The sequence below is a fragment of the Sus scrofa genome, chromosome 16 (assembly GCF_054392235.1).
Source record: "Sus scrofa isolate SSC_HxYL_T2T_F1_AM1 chromosome 16, Sscrofa_HxYL_maternal_Yorkshire_Landrace_v2.0, whole genome shotgun sequence".
NCBI lineage: Eukaryota > Metazoa > Chordata > Mammalia > Artiodactyla > Suidae > Sus > Sus scrofa.
This window is the reverse complement of record NC_139398.1, coordinates 46,821,784-46,845,110: the sequence shown is the minus strand read 5'-3', so window position 1 is coordinate 46,845,110 and position 23,327 is coordinate 46,821,784. Positions and strand designations below refer to the sequence as shown.

Sequence of the window (23,327 nt, the reverse complement as noted above, 5' to 3'; positions counted from 1 at the left end):
TAGTGTCATGTCATCTGCAGAGTGTTAACAGTTTTAGTTCTTCCTTCCCAGTATGGATTCTTTTAATTTCTTTTTCTTGTCTGAATGTTTTTGCTAGGAATTCTAATACTGTGTTGGGTAAAAGTGGCCAAAGTGAGCATTCTTGACTTTTGCTGATCTTAGAAGTCTACCTTAATTAAATTTTTTTTTTTTTTTTTTTTTTTTGCAGGCCACAACTGCAACGTATGGAAGTTCCGAGGCTAGGGGTCAAATCAGAACTGCAGCTGAGGCCTATGCCACAGCCAGGGGAACACCAGATCCAAGCCACATCTGTGGCCTGTGCCACAGCTTGTGGCAACATTGGATCCTTAACCAACTGAGTGAGGCCAAGGGATCAAACATGCATCCCTTGGCCTCACAGAGATAATGTCTCTTAACCCACTGAACCATGATGGGAACTCCTAAAATGTATTTTTCATTGGTATTTTATGTAGAATGTCAAGTTACTTAGTGAAATTAACTATTTTAAACTAAAAACATTTAATAGGACTGTCGGTCCTAGTTTCATAAATTAGGAGGTCAAAGTAATCTTAATCTTGCCTTTAGTTTTAAAATTTAAGATCAAAGAAGTCAACTAAATTATTAATCAGGTTTATTACACTGAAAAAGGAATTAAAAAATTGAGCTTCTGTTTTTGTGTATCAACTATTTTGATGAAATTATTCAACTTTATCTCATTTCCTTTCATCTTAATGAAATTTTGATAACCATTATTAATAGTGTCCATTTTATATTCAAGACCATTTCTGATGCTCCATATTTGAATATATACAATGCATCATACTATGTTGGGTCTGTGTTTCAAGCAGTCAACTAAACATTTTAACTTAAAAGAATAATCTTGCACTGATCTATAACAAAGCTAATTTAGGAGACAGAACTAGCAGTTGGTATAAATTTAAGCTAAAGTGAAAAGATGAACAGCAAATTGGAATTGGTTATTAGCGTCCTACTAGGTTTTATTATTTAAGTGATTTAGGAGAAGTTACCTGACTTTGGTGTGTCATAAATTACATTTTTTAGTTTTTTTGAGGATAGGTGCCACGAGTTTTTAAGATTTTTTCCCCTCTATTTTTCTCAGTGCCTCACTACATTGTAGACACTCATTGAGAATTTGTTGAATGAATATATTGTTCAGAATATGCCATTACTCAGTATTTTAGTTGTCTCATCTTAAAATAGATAATAATTTTTCTGTTCATACTCTTTATAAGGTAGAGAAATAAAGCACTTTTTGACTGGAAATGGTAATACAGTTGTCTTTGAATAACACATGTTTGAACTGCACAGTTCTACTTATACATGGATTTTTTTCAATAAATATGTACTACAGTACTACACCATCCACAGTTGGTTGAACCTACAGAGGCAAAATTGCAGATATAAGGGCCAACTGTAAAGTTATATACCAGTTTTCAACTGTGCAAAGGGTAGACACTCTTGACCCACTCCCCGGCATTATTGAAGGAGCAATTGTATTTTGGTTTTGCTTTTCTTAAAAAGGTACTTTTTAAGGTAGTACTTTAACATTTTCCCTTAACATTTATTTGTTTTCAGTATAACTAAGTTAATGAGAGCCTTTGAAATGCTGATCAAGGGGGTTCCCGTTGTGGCACAGCGGAAACAAATCCGACTAGGAACCATGAGGTTGCAGGTTCGATCCCTGGCCTCGCTCAGTGGGTAAAGGATCCAGCGTTGCTGTGGTGTGTAAGTCGCAGATGTGGCTCGGGTCTGGTATTGCTGTGGCTCTGGTGTAGGCCAGCAGCTACAGCTGCAATTGGACCCCTAACCTGGGAACCTCCATATGCTGTGGGTATGGCCCTAGAAAAGACAAAAAGACAAATAAATAAATAAATCTGTAAGATTGGATAATATTACCTAAAAATTTAGGGTAAATAAAAAAGAGTACCAAGACTGAAACTTGAGACTCTACAATTTTAAGAAGTCTGGAGAAAAGGAGCAGACAGTAAGCAAAGAAGACAGAAAAGGAGGAGGGGCCAGAGAAATATAGAGGAAAACTTGGAGTCCTACTGAATCTAGTTTATTAAGGAAGAGAATGCTTCCTTGTGGCAAATATTTCTGATAGGGCAGGCAAGTTAAAAACTGAGAAATTGAGTTTACCAATGTGGAGATCATTGGTGATCTAATAAGAACAGGTTTTGTGTAGTGATGGATTAGGAAGATAGCCTGATTAGCGTAGGTTTAAGAAAGAATGGAAGGAACTTGAATAATTTATGCTTTCTATTTGTCCTACCTCTTTAATGTTTTCTTTTTCTTTCTTACCTTTTTTTGGAGGGAGTCAATTATACACACACACTTTTTTTTTTTTTTTTTTTTTTTTTTTTTTTTTTGGTCTCTTTAGGGCCATACCTGTGGCGGGGAAGTTCCCAGACTCAGGGTCAAATCAGAGCTGTAGTGCCGGCCTACACCACAGCCACCACAACACACGATCTGAGCCACGTCTGCCACCTACAATACACCACAGCTGTCTGCAACGCAAGATCCTTAACCCACTGATAAAGGCCAGGGATCAAACCTGCATCCGTACTAGTCAGATTCACTTCTGTTGAGCCATAACAGGAACTCCCATAATTTTACTTTTGAGGGCCTTTTTTACCCTGTCTAACTAAAACTTGTCTATTTTGTTCATCTTTTCAAAGAACCAGCTCATAGTTTTATTGATCTGTTTTATTGCCTTTTGCCTTTTGGTCTGTTTCACTTATTACTACCTGTTTTTTTGGTTTGTTTGTTTTGTTTTTGTTTTTGTTTGTTTTGTTTGTTTGTTTTGCTTTTTAGGGCCACATGTGTGGCATATGTAAGTTCCCAGGCAAGGGGTTGAATTGGAACTGCAATTGCAGCTGTTGGCCAGAGCCACAGCCATAGCAACACAGGATCTGAGCAACATCTGGCACTCACATCACAGCTCACTGCAACATAGGATCCTTAACCCACTGAGCAGGGTCAGGGATCAAACCTGCATCTTCATGGTTACTAGTCGGGTTTGATACTGCTGAGCCACAATGGGAACTCCTATTCTGATCTTTATTATATCCTTTCTTCTACTGACTTTGGGTTTTGTTTGTTCTTTTTCTAGCCCCTTTAGGTGTAAAGTTAGATTGTTTATTTGAGATATTTCTTTCTTGAGGTAGCTCTATACTGCCATTAATTTCCCTTTAGTACCATTTTTGCTACATCCCAAAGATTTTGGTATGATATATTTTCATTTTCATTTATCTTCTGGTAATTTTTTATTTTTCCTTTGATTTCTTCTTTGACCCAGTAGTTGATCAGTAGCGTACTGTTCAGTCTCCACATATTTGTGATTTTTTTCTAGCTTTCTTTTTGTAGTTGATTTCTAGTTTCATACCCCCAGTTGACTGGAAAAGAAGCTTGATATGATTTCAATCTTCTTAAATTTCTTGAGACTTATTTTGTGTCCCAGCATATGGTCTATCATTAGAGAAAGTTCCATATGCAGAATGTGTATTCTGCTGCATTTGGATGGAATGTTCTATTCAAATCTATCAAATCTATTTGGTCTATATATCATTTAAGGTCACTGTTTCCCTTCTGGCTTTCTGTTTGAATGATCTATCCATTGATGAAAGTGGGAAGTTAAAATGCCAACAGTTATTGTGTTGCTCTCAATTTGACCTTTGAGATCTGTTAGTATGTTCCAAACGTTTTGGTGCTCCTGTGTTAGGGGTGTGTGTGTGTGTGTCTGTAATGTCTTCTTGATAACTTGTCCCATATAGCCACTCTCTGTCTTTTGATTGATGAAATCTATCCTTTTAAAATTAGGTGATTATTTGTAGATTAGGACTTAGTTGTGCCATTTTATCTTTTGTTTTCCGGTTGCTCTGCATCTCCATTATTTCTTTTCCCTTATGTTTCTGTCTGCCATTTTGGTTTGGTGATTTTCTATATTTTTCTCAGTTTCCTCTCTTTTTATATGTCATGTCTTTGCTCTAGATTTATTTTGTTGTTACCATTGGGTTTGTATAAAATTCTTGTACATAAAATATTCCTTTTTCAGCTGATATCATCTTATCTTCATTCGCCTATATGAATTCTGTTCTATTCCTCTTCCCCTTCTATGTTTTTGTTGTCTCAAGTTACTCCTTTTCATGTTGTGAGCTTATTACCAAATCGAAGTAGCTATAGTTATTTTTTCTACTTCCCCCCTTAACCATTATACTATAATAGTGTTTACAAACCTATTTTAATAAAGAGCTGCAATTTTCTGATTTTGTCTGTCACCTCATTGAGAATTTTGTGTACTTTTGCCTTTCTGTTTTTGTTAGAAGAGCTCCTTTCAACATTTCTTATAAGGCAGTCTGGTGTTGATGAACTCCCTCAGCTTTTGTTTGTTTGGGAAAGTCTTTATTTCTCCTTCATATCTGAATGATGATTTTGCTGGATACAGTATTCCTTGTGAAACTTTTTATCTTTCAGTATTTTGAGAATATCATCCCATTCCCTCCTGTCCTATAGTTTCTGCTGAGAAATCTGATAGTCTAAGGGGACTCCTTTGTAGGTTAACATCCTCTCCCCCTGCCTGCCTTTAAAATTCTTTGTCATTGACAATTTTAATATAATGTGTCTTGGAGTTCCTGTGCTGGCTCAGCAGCAGCAAACCCAACTAGGACCCATGAGGACACAGATTCAACCCCTGGTCTTGCTCAGTGGGAGAGCTGTGGTGTAGGTTGCAGATGTGGCTCAGATTCTGCATTGCTGTGGCTGTGGTGTAGGCTATCAGCTGCAGTTCCGATTTGACCCCTAGCCTGGGAACCTCCATATGCTGCAGGAGTGGCCCTAGAAAAGGCAAAAAGACCAAAAAAAATAATAATAATAATTAATATAATGTGTTTTGGAGAAGGTCTTTTTGCATTGAGGTAATTAAGCATTCTCTCCACTTCACGGACTTTTATATCCAATGCTTTCTCCAGATTTGGGAAGCTCTCAGCCATTATTTACTTTTTTTTTTTTTTAATATTTCCCCCAAACAATTTTTTTTCTGCTGTACAGCGTAGTGACTCAGTTACACATACATGTGTACATTCTATTTTCTCATATTATCATGCTCCATCATAAGTGATGACTAGACATAGTTCCCAGTGCTACACAGCAGGATCTCATTGCTAATCCCTTCTGAAGGCAATAATCTGCATCTATTAACCCCAAGCTCCCAATCCACCCTCTCCCTCCCCCTCCCCACTGGCAACCACAAGTCTATTCTCCAAGTCCATGATTTTCTTTTCTGTGGAAACATTCATTTGTGCCATATATTAGATTCCAGATATTAGTGATATCATATGGTGTTTGTCTTTCTCTTTCTGACTTACTTCACTCAGGATTAGAGTCTCTAGTTCCATCCATGTTGCTGAAAATGGCATTATTTTGTTCTTTTTAATGGCTGAGTAGTATTCCACTGTGTATACATACCACATCTTCCTAATCCAATCATCTGTCGGTGGACATTTGGGTTGTTTCCATGTCTTGGCTATTGTGAATAGTGCTGCAGTGAACATACAGGTGCATGTGTCTTTTTTAAGGAAAGTTTTGTCCAGATATAGGCCCAGGAGTGGGATTGCTGGGTCATATAGTAGTTCTATGTATAGTTTTCTAAGGTACCACCATACTGTTCTCCACAGTGGTTGTACCAACTTACATTCCCATCAACAGCATAGGAGGGTTCCCTTTTCTCCACACCCCCTCCAGCACTTGTTATTTGTGGACTTATTAATGATGGCCATTCTGGCTGGTGTGAGGTGGTATCTCGTGGTAGTTTTGACTTGCGTTTCCCTAATAATCAGTGATGTTGAGCATTGTTTCAGGTGCTTGTTGGCCATCTGTATATCTTCCTTGGAGAAATGTCTATTCAGGTCTTTTGTCCATTTTTCAGTTGGGTTGTTGGCTTTTTTGCTGTTGAGTTGTATAAGTTGTTTGTATATTTTAGAGCTTAAGCCCTTGTCAGTTGCATCATTTGAAACTATTTTCTCCCATTCTCTAAGTTGTCTTTTTGTTTTCTTTTTGATTTCCTTTGCTGTGCAAAAGCTTGTCAGTTTGATGAGGTCCCATTGGTTTATTTTTGCTTTTATTTCTGTTGTTTTGGGAGACTGACCTGAGAAAACATTTGTAAGGTTGATGTCAGAGGATGTTTCGCCTGTGTTCTCTTCCAGGGGTTTGATGGTGTCTTGTCTTATATTTAAGTCTTCCAGCCATTTTGAGTTTATTTTTGTGCATGGTGTGAGGGTGTGTTCTAGTTTCATTGCTTTGCATGCAGCTGTCCAGGTTTCCCAGCAATAATCACTGAAAAGACTGTCTTTCCCATTTTCTGTTCTTGCCTCCTTTGTCAAAGATTAATTGACCATAGGTGTCAGGGTTTATTTCTGGATTTTCTATTCTGTTCCATTGGTCTGTATGTCGGTTTTGGTACCAGTACCACATTGCCTTGGTGACTGTGGCTTTGTAATATTGCCTGAAGTCTGGGAGAGTTACGCCTCCTGCTTGGTTTTTGTTCCTCAGAATTTCTTTGGCAATTCTGGGTGTTTTGTGGTTCCATATAAATTTTTGGATTGTTTGTTCTAGTTCTGTGAAAAATGTCATGAGTAATTTGATAGGGATTGCATTGAATCTGTAGATTGCTTTGGGTAGTATGGCCATTTTTACAATATTAATTTTTCCAATCCAGAAGCATGGAATATCTTTCCATTTCTTTACATCTTCTTTAATTTCCTTGATTAATGTTTTATAGTTCTTGGCATATAAGTCTTTTACCTCCTTGGTCGGGTGTATTCCCAAATATTTGTTTTTTTGGGGTGCAATTTTAAAAGGTTTTGTATTCCTTTTCTAATATTTCATTGTTAGTATACAGAAATGCAACTGATTTCTGAATGTTAATCTTATATCCTGCTACTTTGCTGAATTTATTGATCAGTTCAGGTAGTTTTTAGGTTGAGTCCTTAGGGTTTTCTATATGTAGTATCATGTTATTTGCATACAGTGACAGTTTTACCTCTTCTCTTCCTATTTGGATGCCTTTTATTTCTTTTGTTTGTCTGATTGCTGTGGCTAGGACTTCCAGTACTATGTTGAATCGCAGTGGTGAGAGTGAGCATCCTTGTCTTGTTCCAGATTTTAGTGGGAAGACTTTCAGCTTTTCTCCATTGAGTGTTATATTTGCTGTGGGTTTGTCATAAATGGCTTTTATTATATTAAGGTATGTTCCCTGTATACCCACTTTGGTAAGAGTTTTTATCATGAATGGATGTTGGACATTATTTCTTTTTTTTTTTTTTTCTTTTTTTTTTTTAATCTCCATTTTATTTTATTTATTTATTTATTTTGTCTTGTTGTTGTTGTTGTTGTTATTGTTGCTATTTCTTGGGCCGCTCCCGCGGCATATGGAGCCGCATCTGCAACCTACACCACAGCTCAGGGCAACGCCGGATTGTTAACCCACTGAGCAAGGGCAGGGACCGAACCCGCAACCTCATGGTTCCTAGTCGGATTCGTTAACCACTGTGCCACGACGGGAACTCCCGGACATTATTTCTTCAAATAACTCTTTCCTTCTCTCTCTTCTGGGATACCCATTACCCTAATGCCCTTCCTAAAAGAGAGAGGTCTTGTAGGATTTCCTTTTTTGGAGGGGGGGTCTTTTTGCCATTTCTTGGGCCACTCCCGCGGCATATGGAGGTTCCCAGGCTAGGGGTCGAATCGGAGTTGTAGCCACCGGCCTACGCCAGAGCCACAGCAACACCGAATCCGAGCCGCGTCTGCGATCCACATCACAGCTCACTGCAACGCCGGATCCTTAACCCACTGAGCAAGGCCACGGATCGAACCCGCAACCTCCTGGTTCCTAGTCGGATTCATTAACCACTGTGCCACGATGGGAACTCCCAGAATTTCCTCATTTTTTATAACTTAATTCTTCTACTTGAGTCATTTCTATTTCTATCTTCAGGTTTGCTTGTTCTCTCTTCCATTTGGTCTGCTCTATTACCAGTGCTAACTCATTCTTCATCTCATTTATTAAATTCTTCAGTTCTAGAATTTGTTTGGTTCTCCTTTTTTTTTGGCCATGCCCACAGCACATGGAAGTTTCAGGCCAGGGATCAAACCTGAGCCACAGCAGCAATCCGAGCCATAGCAGTGACAGCACCAGATCCTTAACCTGCTGTAGCACAAGGGAATTCCTGGTTCCTTTTTAAGGTTTCAATTCCTTTGTTAAAGTATTACTTCTGTTCATTAATTTTATTCCTGAGATCACTGAAACACCCTTTCTGAGTTTTCTTGTAGCTTGTTGAGTTTCTTTATTATAGCAATTTTGAATTCTCTATCAATTAGGTCACAGTATTCCATGACCTTAAGTTTGGTTTCTGGAGAATTGTCATTTTCTTTTTGTGGTGTACTATTACTGTGGTTCATGATGAGCTGTATCTGTGCAGAAGTGTTTGAAGTGGCAGACACATCTTTGCTTGATTCTAGTGGGTTTAACAAATTAGAAATTAGAGGCCTTTCTTTGTTTTCCAGTAGGTGGTGCTATATAATAGCACAAGCTTTTGGCTTCTCTTAACTTGAGCTACCTCTGGTTATATTGAGCCTTCACTCTCCATTCTCCATAGCCTCTGCTAGAAGTGTTGCCATAGGCCCTCATTATTGCTTCTTGTACTTTCAGGGTTGTTGGTGCCTTACTTCTCCCACTGTGCTGGCATCACCACCTGGTGCACCAGGATGGTGGGCTCTTCTTCACATCCAGGATCTCCTGAGTCATAGGGTCTGACACTCCAGGTGGCAGGACAGGAAAGGGAAGAAGAACTTGGATTGTGTGGACACTTTTGCTGTATTTAGTGTTGTAAGGTTCTCTGTCTCTGCGTCTGTGGCCATGGGGGCTGCTGAGGCAGGACTCATACCTCCCCTGCAGCTGTGCGTCCTCTGGGGCTGCAGTCTCAGCTGCTGCAACCAGAGAACTACGAGTATGGGCACCAGCTTTGCTCTTCTCGTGGTTTCTTCTTACCTCAGTTCTTCCCTCCTCTGTATGTTCTAGTCCACCCACTCTTAGATGTACAGATGTGTAAAATTCTCCAGCAGCGTGATGTGATGGGCAGAGGCACCTTTATTATATTGTGAATGTTTTACTCATTGTAGATTGAAGGGGAAAGACAAAGGTAGCTTTTTATTCCACCACGTTGCTTACCTCCTCTCTTCAACTTTTAAATGCACCCATTGAGTTTTAAATTTTGGCTCTTATATTTTGTTTCATTATTTATTCACTTTGATCCTTTTCAGACGTTTTGTTACTTTTTGAAAGTGTTCACTTTTTCTTTATTTATTTAAACATGGGAAGCATAATTGTTTTATAATCTTCTGATAACCCCTATAGTTAGAGTCTTGTGGATCTATTTCTGCTGTTGTTTCTTCTGGTTCTAATAGTACTTTGTTTCTTTATATGCTAGGTTATTTTTGACTATGTACTGTTCATTGTTCTTGAAAGATTGTAAACAAGTCTTTCTGAGGCCTAGAATGAATCTTTTCTGGGTCCTCATAGAAAAGATTTGCATTTGTTTCTGCCAGTTACCTATAAGCTCAGCCAAGCAAGTTAACCTGAAATTATAATCACAGCTATGTGTTCTTTAATTACCTCACAAATCCACATGAGGTATAGTTTTTGGTATATAATATTTCCCCCTACATGTGTATGTGTGCATGAGCAGACACACACACACAAACACACACACACACACACACACACACACAGGCTGTGGTCAGTGTCAAGAAAACTCTTGTTTCTTTGTAAGGAAGTGAGGCACTTTTACTTCTTGTTAACTGCTAATCTGATGGCAAAGGTCTTAGAAGTCCTCCCAACTGTACCGGGGAAGCAGGGAGAGGGGCTGATTTCTTACTACAGCTATTCCTTACTTTGGGTGAATCCTGGGTTTTATCTTCTATTTCCCTAATACTTCACAAGGCCTTGAAAACCTCAGCCCAGTTTCTTTTGGCATAGCAAATACCCTCAGAGCAGAAGCAACTTCTTTGAATTATTTACTGTCTAAGTTTCCTTAACTTCACCTACAAACAGCCTGATTTTCCATACTATTTTCAAAAAGGTGCTCTTCAAAAAGATTTTTTTTAAAGTAATTTTAGTTGTTTTGCAGGAAAATGGGTCCAAATAGTCTAATCTATTTAGAAATGCATTAGGATTGGAAATGAATTGCCCTGCTTCTTTTTTATTAAGCTGAAAAATAAGTGGTAACTCCATTTCAACCTAGAAATTTTCTGATGATATATATCTATATTTTTGTCTTTTTGTCATTTTAGGGCCGTACCCACGGCATATGGAGGTTCCCAGGCTAGGAGTCTAATCAGAGCTACAGCTGCCAGCCTTCACCAGAGCCACAGCAACGCCAGATCCAAGCCGCATCTGCGACCTACACCAGAGCTCTTGGCAACGCCGGATCCTTAACCCACTGAGAGAGGCCAGGAATCAAACCCGCAACCTCATGTTTCCTAGTCTGATTCCTTTCTGCTGTGCCACAGCGGGAACTTCCGAAATATTTTAAGCATATATCTCATTAAGATATTATGAGCAAGTTCTTCTATTTTTCTATTTTCTATGCATGTAAATGTATTACCTATTAATAGTAAAATAATTTTAAATTAAACTTTAAATTATTTCTCTTTTGTGATTTATTGTAGGACTGACTTCAGTGCTTCGAGTCTGAGAAAAATGGCAAACATGGATAGTGATTCTAGGCATCTTCTCATCCCTGAGGTAGATCATGAAGTAAATCCTGGACCTATGAATATCCAGTTTGATTCATCAGATCTAAGATCCAAAAGGTAAGTGTTTAAGATATTTCACAACTGAGATTTTAAATTATTAAGATAGAACTAATTATAACCAAACATATATAGATTTAATTATGAAATATCCAATTTCTTACAGGATCTGTATATTTGTATATGGAAGGGAATAAATATGAATACTATTTCCTCATTTATATTTGACTTTTTTGAATAAACTACATCTCTGTCAGAGGTGGTTGGGGTAAGTTTTATGAAATGATATGCATTCATATAATTCATTTAATAAATATATATTGATTATCTTATTTGTGCAAGATAGTATGTGAGGTACTAGGGATAGAACAGTAAAAGTAATACATAATCTTTGCTTTCATTGAGCAGATAGTCTAAGATAAGATAGTTTCATTCCAGCAGATAGTTTAAGATGAGAGTTTAAAATTTATTTCATTGCATACCTGGAAAACCCCAAAGAATCCACTGAAAAATTATTATAAATTGCAAGACAATTTAGTAAAGTGTTTGTTTATGAAATAACCAAAAATAAATTGCATTCTGGTGAGAAAATATAATGGAAAAAAGTTAACTATATGGGAATAGCCTTAAGAAAATACAAAATCTGTATGAGAGTAACTTTAAAATACTACTGAAGGACCTAAAATAACATGTAGAGTATGTGTTCAAATCTGAGATATTAATTGTAAGTTGTTCTGTTTTTTGAATATTTTTTTAAGAAGCTATAATCCTAACATAAACTACTGCCTGTACCTCTGATGCAACAATCTTTTAGGACTTGGAGTTTTATTTTTGTATTTAATAGAAAAACTTGTGCAATATAAAAATGAAAATATAAACAAAATGTATCAGTGAAGATATTACAAATGTAATTCTTCACATATAGAGTCTCTTTCTTCCGAGTCACTTTCTGACTTGGAGTCACCAAAATTGGTGTCTCCCTCCCCCTGCAACAAAATTGTCCTAAGTACCATTAAGAGCACGGGTAAGTGTAACATTTCTTTAAGGAATTTTCTTCCTAATCACTGACACTTCGTTTTAATGCTTGCACTTTCCTGATCTTACCAGAAGGTGTCACAGAAAGCTTACTAACAACACTGTGTTCATATTTCTTCTTTAAATGGTCCTTAAGTGGTTTGGTGACTGAAATGACCACAGGTGACAGTTACCTGTCATGCCACCAGAAATAGTTTCATGACTGCCACCTGGCTGACAGTTATTAAAAGATGTTCTAGATTATAAGATGCATCCATATTTTAGAAATGATTAAATGTATATATTAGAATTAATAACTTATGGCATGATTTGGTCTCAGTAAGGAAGATTCTAAAATAAATATCATTCTCTTTAAATTTTTATCCATAAAATTAATGTGATCTGCCCCCACCAAAAAAAAAAAAAAAAAAAATGTCAGCAGCCAATTCCACAGTTTACATAGCCCAGCAGTTTCACTTCTTTTTTTTTTTTTTTTTTTTTTTTTTTTGTCTTTTTTTGCTATTTCTTGGGCTGCTCCCGCTGCATATGGAGGTTCCCAGGCTAGGGGTCGAATTGGAACTGAAGCCACTGGCCTACGCCAGAGCCACAGCAACGCGGGATCCGAGCCGCGTCTGCAACCTGCACCACAGCTCATGGCAATGCCGGGTCGTTAACCCACTGAGCAAGGGCAGGGACCGAACCCGCAACCTCATGGTTCCTAGTCGGATTCGTTAACCACTGCACCACAACGGGAACTCCAGCAGTTTCACTTCTAAGCATTAATTTGCGGTATCAAATAATACATGTACAAGGTTGTTTAATGCTGTGTTATTTATATAACAGAAGATTGAAAACAACCAAAAGGTCTTTTCTTATAGAATTGGATAAATATGGCACATTGATACAATGGATTATTTTTCACCTATTAAAAAGAACAAACTGGTTTATTTTATTTTATTTTTTACTTTTTAGGCCTGCACCTGTGGCATATGGACATTTCCAGAGTAGGGGTCAAATCTGAGCCACAACACCAGATCCGAGCTACATCTGCGACCCACAACACAGCTCACAACAATGCTGGATCCCCAACCTACAGAGCAGGGCCAGGGATCAAACACACATCCTCATGGATACTAGTTCCCACTGAGCCACAGTGGGAACTCCAAGAGGAAACTGGCTTTATTACATGTCAAAATGGAACCAGTCTTCAATTTATTTTATTCAATGAAAAAAGTCAAGTGCAGAGCAGTTTATATAGTATACAACCATTTGGCTAAAAACAACATAGCAAGTTATATATGTAATAAAAATATATGTATAAATAACTCTGGGGAAATAAATAGGAAACTTTACATAAGAGTGATTGCCTCAGAAAGAAAGAAACTGAGTGCTTAAGTTGGGAGATATGGCAGATGCTGTTAGGCAACTACCCTACTATTCAACAACCCCACCTATTCCTTGCCAACAGAATCCTAATTTTGTTAAGAGTCAAGGTAGTTTCCAAGCCAGGAGATGAAGGAGGTTGGTGTAAGCTAGTCTTGACAATCCTGTTTCCATTTTCCAAATACTTATTTTTTAATCTTTTTTGCAGTTAGTGGTGGCATTGTGGAATTTATCACATGAGAAATTTATCATTGCCATTTAAAGCATCCATCAAAGAAAATAATGAAATGAATCTTGTAATTTTTTCACTTGTATATTCTAACATCAGTGAATATAAGGACTAATGAATGCTGACTAAATGCTCAGGATTTTCTTGAAACCTCTAAATTCTATGATAAATAATTGACCATTGTGACAATAGAACATAGGTCATTAAAGTGCATTCCACTACAATAGGTTGGCAGGAGTTCAGACAGTTTTCTGAGAATTTGTTTAACCGTGTAGATTAAATGGAAATATATTTTCTATAATGAAACTTGTCAGAATAAGAGGGAATCAACTATTTACATTCATTAGATAACTATCTAGGTAAGCATGTTTTAAAAAGGTAAATATTTGTAGGGGTTATTAGTATTGAATGCTAACTTGCTTGTGAGATTTCAGAAACTTGATGAGGAAAAGAACATGAATACCTTAAGATATTGTTATTTCCACTAAAATATGGGTTATATCACTTTGTACATATAAATGAAACTCAAGCATGCTGAGGGAAAAGTGTCTTTGATTAGAAGAACCAGCTTAGACAACTATTTCTAAAGCTTCAATCATTTTGGAGTCGCCATACGACTTCAATGATATCCCATTACCACTTGCATAATACTGTAATTTAATATTTTTAAATTTACTAACTTTTAAAAATTAGGGTTAATTTAGCCTCATCTTCATATATTTTCAAAATGATGGATTTGAAGTATTGTTTATACTTTTTTCTAATATGCATTGCAGTAAATACCAAGTAGTTAAAATAACATTTATCCCTGTGCTACCTAAAATCATCTTATTTATAACCACACTTTCAGAAACTGTTCTCAGCTATTAGAGTATAAAAAAAAAAAAAAAAAAAAAAAAAAAAAAAAGTAGGTACTTTTAGATTGCTTGGCTTCAGTTTAGCTTGTGGTTGATTCTTTCTCTTCCACTAGGTAGCAAATCAACAACATGATTCAGTTCAAATCTAAGAATTTTAAGAACTCCTTTAGACTGAAAGATAGTGTGTTGGATCTGCGCATCATTTTGGTGAGGTCTAATTAGGCTTAGATGGAGGAATGAGCTTGTCACTGTAGAGGAAGGATGCTTATAATCATTTGGGTCATGGGGGGAAATTTTGCAAACTATACAGATCCACTTTTCCCTCTACAGGCCTCCCTCCTCCCATCCGACCCCTATTAGTTTTTCATCTGGTTTGGGGTAGAGTGAAGATGTGGGTGGAGGGACAGAAAGGTTTAAAAATCTCCTATGCAGTATTTGATATATTCGTTTGGCAATCGCTGGTCTTAAGAGATTATTGTCCTGCTTTTCCCAGACTTTCTGGTAACCAAAGACTAGACCCCCTATTCAGAATTGCTTCATGCTCTGCTGCTGTTCTGGGATTATGCCCTCTGGGAGTTGACCATCCCAGCCAGTCTGAAACCAAATTGTGAAGTGATTAATTTGGTTTTGAACTTCTCTTTTTCAGTTTTCTCTAACTCCATTTCCTCTTCCATTTTCCTAGAACCTAAGGTTTTCATGCTTCTCTTTGTGTGCCCAGTTTTCCTTAGGGAATTTACTCAAAAATTCCCTCTAGATAGTGCTTTGTAAACCATACTTTTTCTGCCTCCCGTTATTTACTAATGCCTATCTCTCATTCATTCAAGGCTTTGTTGTCTGTTTAGTGTTATGATGGCAGTTTGATATGTCAAAGACCTATGTATTACTTTTCCATGGCTATTTGCTTGTGTGGGTGTGTGTGTGTGGCTACAGCATGAAGCAGCTTGATGTGAGATCTGTTTCCAGACCAGGAGGCTGCAAATAAGAAAGGAGTTTATTTAGGAGTTTTAAAATTTGCAATTCAGGAGACATGGATTCTTCGGTCATCTTGAAAGAGTGTTCTAAGGAAGAGAAAAAAATCAGGAACTTATAGATACAAAAAGCCACAGGATTGTTAAAAGTTGCCTGAAAGGAATTGTGATTTGTCCTTAAGGAATCACAAGTTATTTTAGGGTAGGAGTCCTACAGGTAGATAGACTGTGACTAGTTCTTTTAGTGTAAGGGTCCGATAAATATCTTAAGTTTCTGACAGATGTTCTGGTTGACTTGTTTATCAGATCAGAAGGTCAGACTCCATCCAGGCTGAGACATTCATAAATAAGTCACACTTCCTTAATGACATCCCGGCTTCATTTTAGAGAGCTCCCTCAGCAATACTAACTCAGTTTTGCTTTTCCTTTCACAAGTAATTTTACTATTAACTGCAAAAGCAATAAAACCAGTTACAGGTACAAGAGAACTGAAACTCCTTTTAATAAACCGATGGCGTTCCTACTATGGTACAGTGGGTTAGGTATCAGACTGCAGCGGCTCAGGTCACTATGGAGGTGTGGGTTTGATCACCAGCCCAGTGCAGTGGGTTAAAGGATCTGGCTTTGCCAAGGGCCATGGCATAGGTCACAGCTGCAGCTTGGATTTGATCCTTGGCCTGGGAACTTTCATATGCTGCACGTGTGGCCATAAAATTAAAAAAGAAAAAAAGAAACTGACTTAAAATCAAATATTTAAAAATTATGGAGGTACTTGAAATTTAGGGATCTTGTTAAAAGCCTAATGGATGACTGTAGTTCGAAGATAGAGAATTGATGTAGGAGTTCCCCTTGTGGCTCAGCAAGTTGGTTAAGGACCCAGCACTGTCTGTGAGAATGCAGATTTGATCCCTGGCCTTGCTCAGTGGGTTAAGGATCTAGCTTGCTGAAAGCTGTGGTGTAGGTTGCAGATTACTCCTTGGATCTGGTGTTGCTGTGACTGGCGTAGGCCTGCAGCTGCAACTCTGATTCAGCCCTTAGCCTGGGAACTTCCATATGCTACAAGTGTAGCCATTAAAAAAAAACTGATGTAAAAACGATGTATTCAGATTATGTATCTTTGGCTGGCCTATTATTTTTTAGTCTTAGTCTGAAATTGTCTCCAGAAGTCTATTACATAATTTTTGTATGATTTCTTGTGTTAGGATTTCTTCTTGCAATCTTTTCTCTACCTTTGTCATAAGGTATGTTTTCAAAGGTCTTTTACATATTAAAAGATAAGTAAATATCTTAACATTTTAAGTTAGGAAATATGCTTTCTAAAGAATAACATAGGAAGTTATTTTGGTGCTATACTTATAAAAAAGGCCCCACTCATTTGCAACATCCACCAACCAGGAATGGTTAAATAAACTGTATTTTCATGTAATGAAATATTATACAGTTCTGAAAATGAACAGCCTACTGCTGCACACAAGAATATGGAAGAATCTCAGAAAGATAATGTCAACAAAAGAAGCTACACAGAAAAATACATATTGTGTGATTCTTCTTTATGTAAAGTTCAAAAGCGAGTAAAACTGATTTCATGTGAGTGTGCACCTGTGTGTGTGTATGCGAGTCTACACACATTTGAAAATATACTAGACTATTAACTGATTTAACTTCTGTATTACCCCGAATATAAACAATGTACAACTTTTTCTTTTTGGCTATACCCACAGCATACGAAAGGAAGTTCCTGGGCTAGGGATCCAACCTGAGCCACAGCAGTGACAACACCAGATCCTTAACCTGCTAAGCCGCCAGGGAACTACAACGATGTACTGTTTTAATAATGAGAAAAATGTTATTCAGAAAATACAACATTCCTTTAATTTAGGATAAAAATAGTGTATCCAAAATGAAAAACACATTTTCTTACAATGTTTGAATCACCTGTGCATCTATGGAATGATACAAATTAACTTTTTTCTCTTCTGAGAGGAAGTTATATTTTGTTCTGCTTTTGTTGTGTAAAGAAGGTTCTAGAAAACAAAACCCAGAAACATAAAGAAATACAATTTTATCACATAGAGGCAAGTGTTGTTAAAACATTTTGGTATAATTTCTCTTGTCCTTTTTTGATCTTTTTTATTAGATCACATTATATCCAATGTAATGTGCTGCTTTTTCAATTTAAATTTCTGTTACGTGTTGTTGTTACTTATTCCCTAGTTGTCTGCCTTCCTTCCTTCCTATCCTTCTCTGCTTTCTTCCTTTCCTTTTGTTCTTCTGTTCCTTCCTTTTGTCGGTAAATATTCAATAAAGTCCTGTTGGTGCCAGATACTTTGGAAAAGGAGATAGACACTCAGCAGAAAAAAAAAAAAAAAGATGGGGGAAACACTAAGATGAGAGGTTATAAATACTTATTTGTAATATATATGTAATATATGTTATATATACAAACGCATTTTATTTTTTCTTTTTAATTCAGTACTTATTTTTTCTTAGGAAAAAAATATCGATTTAACCCATCCTGAACCAGCATTATCAAGAGCAATCATATTCTCACAAGTAACAGTGCTGTAGGGTTTGGCTAAGTCCAGCCAGGGGTAGAATGAGGTCATTTTTGGTACTGACGGTGGCTAGGTGCTTTGGGAGTTTCTGTGCAGACATTGCTCTGTGTGAGAACATTCAGTAGTCTAGGGCAGGAGTTAACAAACTTTTTTTCTGTAAAGGACCAGATAGTCACTATTTTAGGCTTTGGGGGCATATGCACTCGATTTTGTCATTGTTGGGTGAAAGCAGCCACTAGACAATACATAATTGCATGGGTCACTTATGAAACAGACCATGGGCCAGGTTTGTCCTCTCTGGCCGTAGCTACCAACTTCTAGTCTCCAGGGAGAGACTCTGGACTCAGGAATAAACAATCGTAGGGACTGGTACTTCCTACTGCTGTGGCCCCTAGGGTACGTCTGGAGAAATTAAAAAAAGCACGGGTCACTCACCTTAAATTCACCCCACCCTCACTGTTGCTTCTATTAAAAATGTTCCCATCAAAATTGTTCTAATTAAAATAGCCTTTTGGGCAACAAAACAATCTCCAGCCTCTCCCTGAACCTCGTGCACTTAAAGCAAATGTGGAGTTCTTTGGCAAGATCATCTAGGGATTTTTTTTTTAATTTTTTATTGACGTATAATTGATTTACAATGTTGTGACATCCAAGGATTTTTAACTGCCATAAAATAGCGACTGAGGCTAAGAATGATAAATAAGGGGAAAGTACCAGGTTTCAAGGAATAGTAGAAAGATTTACAATAGAAGTTATCCTTAATAATCACTGAAATGCCTCCAAAAGTTTTATTATAAGCATTTTCCATATTAAGAATTATTTCTTAATCATTTTAAATAAATATATATTATTTAAATGTACCATAATTTAATAATGTTTTTTAAGCTGCTTACAATTTTTTTTTTCTTTTTACGGATGCACCTGCGGCATATGGAAGTTCCCAGACTCAGGGTCAAATCAGAGGTACAGCTGCCAACCTATGCCACAGCCACAGCAATGCTGGATCCGAGCTGCGTCTGACTTCCGCCACAGCTCACGACAACACTGGGTTCTTAAGCCACTGAGCAAGGCCAGGGATTGAACCTGCATCCTCATGAATACCAGTGAGGTTTGTTTCCACTGAGCCACAACGGAAACTCCCCAATATTAGTTATTGTAAATGATCCTTTTTTTACTTTTTAAAAATTACAGTCGATTCACAATGTTGTGACAATTTCTGCTGTACAGCAAAGTAACCCAGTCATACATATATGTATATATATACGTCCTTTTTCTCATATCTTCCCCCATTGGGTCCTATCCCAAGAGATTAGACACAGTTAAATGATCCTATGGTTAGCAGATTTCTACATACCACATTTATACCATTTTTTTGATTCCTTCTAATAGCCTCAAAAGGATAATTATTAGAATAAAAGTATGTAAAACACAATTATGGCTCTTGATATATATAGCCACATTGTTTTCTAGAAAGGTTATTCCACTTTACACTTCCACCAGCAATGTATGAAAGTTCCTGTTTCAAAATCCCCTTTCTAGCACTATTTATTTTCTTTTTTTTCTAAAATATCTCTTACATTTCATTTATAAAACTTTCCTGTATGTAAAAGTTAGCTGATAAGAGCTAGTTGGCAGCAGGTTTCATGTTGGACTCCTGTCTTTATCAGTTTATTATTCTGAGACTGGTCTGCAAACTAACATGCCATACAACCACAATAGTTTCTCTTCAGACTACTACAGTATTTTCCATCTGGGGTGAGAATACAACCTTCTCCACCTGAAAGGCCAGTTTGTGTAGACCTTTGTCAGTAGTGTCTTTCTGGTGGCAAAGCAGTAGTTCTCTTAGCTCCTTTACCTTTCCTAAGAACCACAATAAAGGCTTCTAAGGCTTGATAAGTAGTATTCCTTTCTCTTTTTTTCTTTTTATATATTTTTTTTTATTTTTTATTGGAGTATAGTTGATTTACAAGGTTGTGTTAGTTTCAGGTGTATAGCAAAGTGATTCAGTTATCCATACACATATATCCATTCTTTTTCAGAATCTTTGCGCATATAGGTTATTACAGAATATTGAATAGAGTTCCCTGTGCTATAAATAGGTTCTTGTTGATTATCTGTTTCATATATGGTAGTGTGTATATGAAAATCCCAAACTCATAATTTATCCCTTCCCCCCACACTTTTCCCTTAGTTAACCATAAGTTTGTTTTCAAAGTTTTTGAGTCTGTGAGTCTGTTTCTATTTTGTAAATAAGTTCATTTGTATTATTATTTTTAGATTCAACATATAAGTAATATCATATGATATTTGTCTTTGTATGACTTGCTTCACTTAATGTGATAATCTCTACACCCATCCATATTGCTGCAAATGGCATTATTTCATTCTTTTTATGGCTGAATAATATTCCATTGCATACATATATCACATCTTCTTTATCAATTACTTTGTCAGTGGACATTTTAGGTTTCTTCCATGTCTTGGCTATGGTAAATAGTGCTGCAGTGAACTTTGGGATGTATATATCTTTTTTCAAATTATGGTTTACTCCAGATATATGCCTAGGAGTGGTATTGCTGGATCATATGGTAGTTCTATTTTTAGTTTTTTAAGGAACCTCTATGCTAGTCTCCATAGTGATTGTACCAGTTTACATTCTCAGTAGGTGTATCCCCTTTTCTCTACACCCTCTCCAGAATTTGTTGTTTGTAGACTTTTTTTTTTTTTGTCTTTTTGAGATTTCTTGGGCCGTTCCTGTGGCATATGGAGGTGCCCAGGCTAGGGGTCCAATCGGAGCTGTAGCGCCCGGCCTACGCCAGAGCCACAGCAACGTGGGATCCTAGCCGCGTCTGCCACCTACACCACGGCTCAGGCAACTCCGGATCGTTAACCCACTGAGCAAGGGCAGGGACCAAACTCGCAACCTCATGGTTCCTAGTCGGATTCATTAATCACTGCGCCACGACGGGAACTCCTGTTTGTAGACTTTTTGATGGTGGCCTTCCTGACAGGTGTAAAGTGATATGTCATTGTAGTTTTATCTTGCAATTCTCTAACAATTAATGATGTTAAGCATCTTTTCATGTGCCTGTTGGCCATCTGTATGTCTTCTTTGGAGAAATGTCTATTTAGATTGACCATTTTTTGATTGTTTGGTTGGTTGTTTGTTTGTTTATATTGAGCTACAAGAGCTGTTTGTATAATCACTTACTGGTTGCTTCATTTGCAAATATTTTCTCCCATTCTGTTGGTTGTCTTTTAGTTTTGTTTATGGTTTCCTTTGCTATACAACAGGTTTTAAAGTTTAACTAGGTCCCATTTGTTTATTTTTGTTTTTATTTTCAATGCTCTAGGAAATGGATTCAAAAAAGATATTGTTGTGATTTATGATAAAGAATATTCTGCCTATGTTTTACTCTTAAGAGTTTTTTGGTATCTGGTCTTACATTTAGGTCTTTAATCCTTTTTGAGTTTATTTTTGTGTATGGTTTTTTATTTTTTTATTTTTTTTTAGGGCTTCACCTGCAGCATGTGGAAGTTCCCAGACTAGCAGTTGAATTGGAGCTATATCCGCCAGCCTACACCACAGCAGTACCCAGATCCAAGCTGCGTTTACCACCTACACCACAGCTCATGGCAATGCCATATCCTTAACCCACTGAGCGAAGCCAGGGCTCAAACCTGTGTCCTCATGGATACTAGTCAGGTTTGTTACCGCTGAGCCACAATGGAACTCCAAGGGTTTTAATTACATTCTTTTACATGTAGCTGTCCCAGTTTTCCTAGCACTATTTTTCCATTGTATCTTGTTGCCTCCTTTGTCATACATTGATTGACCATAAATGTGTGGGCTTATTTCTTTGCCTTCTATCTTGTTTGGTTGCTCAATATTTCTGTTTTTGTACTAATACCACACCGTTTTGATGACTAGCTTTGTAGTATAGTCTGAAGTTAGGGAGCCTGATTCCTTCACCTCCATTTTTATTTCTCAGAATTGCTTTAGGAGTTCACGTTGTGGCTCAGTGGTTAATGAATCTGACTAGGAACCGTAAGGTTGCAGGTTCGATCTGTGGCCTTGCTCAGTGGGTTAAGGATCCAGCATTGCCGTGAGCTGTGGTGTAGGTTGCAGACATGGCTCGGTTCTGGCATTGCTGTGGCTGTGGTGTAGGCCGGCAGCACAGCTCTGATTAGACCCCTAGCCTGGGAATCTCCATATGCCATGGGAGCGGCCCTAGAAAAGACAAAAAGACAAAAAAAAAAAAAAAAAAAAAAAGAATTGCTTTGGCTATTTAGGGAAATTTATATTTCCATACAAATTAAAAATTTTTTTTTCTAGTTCTGTGAAGAATGCCATTAGTTATTTGACAGGGATTGCATTGAACCTGTAGATTGCCTTGGATAGTACAGTCATTTTGACAATATTGACTTTTCTGATCCAAGAACATGGTATACCTTTCTGTGTGTTTATATAATCTTTGATTTCTTTCATCACCATCTTATAGTTTTCAGAGTATAGGTCTTTGTCTCTTTAGGGAGATTTATTCCAAGGTATTTTATTCTTTTTGATGTGGTAGTAAATGGGATTGTTTCCTTAGTTTCTTTTTCTGATCTTCCACTGTTAGTATATAGAAATGCAAGAGATTTCTGTATATTAGTTTTGTAACCTGCAACTTTACTGAATTCATTGATGAGCTCCAGTAGTTTTCTTGTAGCATCTTGAGGATTTTCTATGTATAGTATCATTCATCTGCAAAGAATGACAGTTTTACTTCTTCTTTATCAATTTGTATTCGTTTTATTTCTTTTTCTTTGATTGCTGTGGCTAGGACTTCCAAAACTATATTGAATAGAAGTGGCAAGAGTGGGACATCCTAGTCTCGTTCCTGATCTTAGAGGAAATTCTATCAGCTGTTCACTGTTGGTATGGTGTTAACTGTAGGTGGATTTGTCATATATAACCTTCATTATTTTGAGGTAGGTCTCTCTGTGCCCACTTTTTGGAGAGCTTTTATCACAAACGGGTGTTGAATTTTGTCAAAAGCTTTTCTTCTATCTGTTGAGATGACCATATAGTTTTTATTGTTCAGTTTGTTAATGTGGTATATGATACTGATTGATTTGTAGATATTGAAAAATCCTTGCGTCCCTGGATTTATCCCACTTGATTATGGTGTAGGATTATTTTAATGTAGTGAATTTGGTTTGCTAGTATTTTGTTGAGGATTTTTTTGTCTTTTTTTTTTTTTTTTTTTTTTTTTTTTTGCTATTTCTTGTGCCACTCCCACGGCATATAGAGGTTCCCACGCTAGGGGTCGAATCGGAGCTATAGCCACTGGCCTACACTAGAGCCACAGCAACACGGGATCCGAGCCGCGTCTGCAACCTACACCACAGCTCACGGCCACGCCAGATCGTTAACCCACTGAGCAAGGGCGGGGACCGAACCCGCAACCTCATGGTTCCTAGTCAGATTCGTTAACCACTGCACCACGAC

General features: G+C 37.3%; 1 protein-coding gene across 31 annotated transcripts in view; it reads left to right on the top strand.

Moving 5' to 3' along the window:
• The window catches only part of SLC38A9 (solute carrier family 38 member 9), a 118,625-nt gene that overhangs the window by 8,844 nt on the left and 86,454 nt on the right, over nt 1-23,327 (top strand). For 14 of the 31 annotated variants that reach the window (XM_085002255.1, XM_085002249.1, XM_085002241.1 and 11 more), the window contains exons 2-3: nt 10,744-10,887; nt 10,994-11,095. Coding sequence is in view for 9 of the 31 variants with exons in the window: in XM_085002252.1 (XP_084858378.1) it covers nt 10,775-10,887 (113 nt within the window). In the remaining 22 variants the exon portion in view is untranslated. Of the gene's footprint in view, nt 1-10,743; nt 10,888-10,993; nt 11,096-13,632; nt 13,813-23,327 lie in introns of those variants that run through there. The other 17 variants (XM_085002252.1, XM_085002250.1, XM_085002251.1 and 14 more) reach the window with 3 other exon arrangements.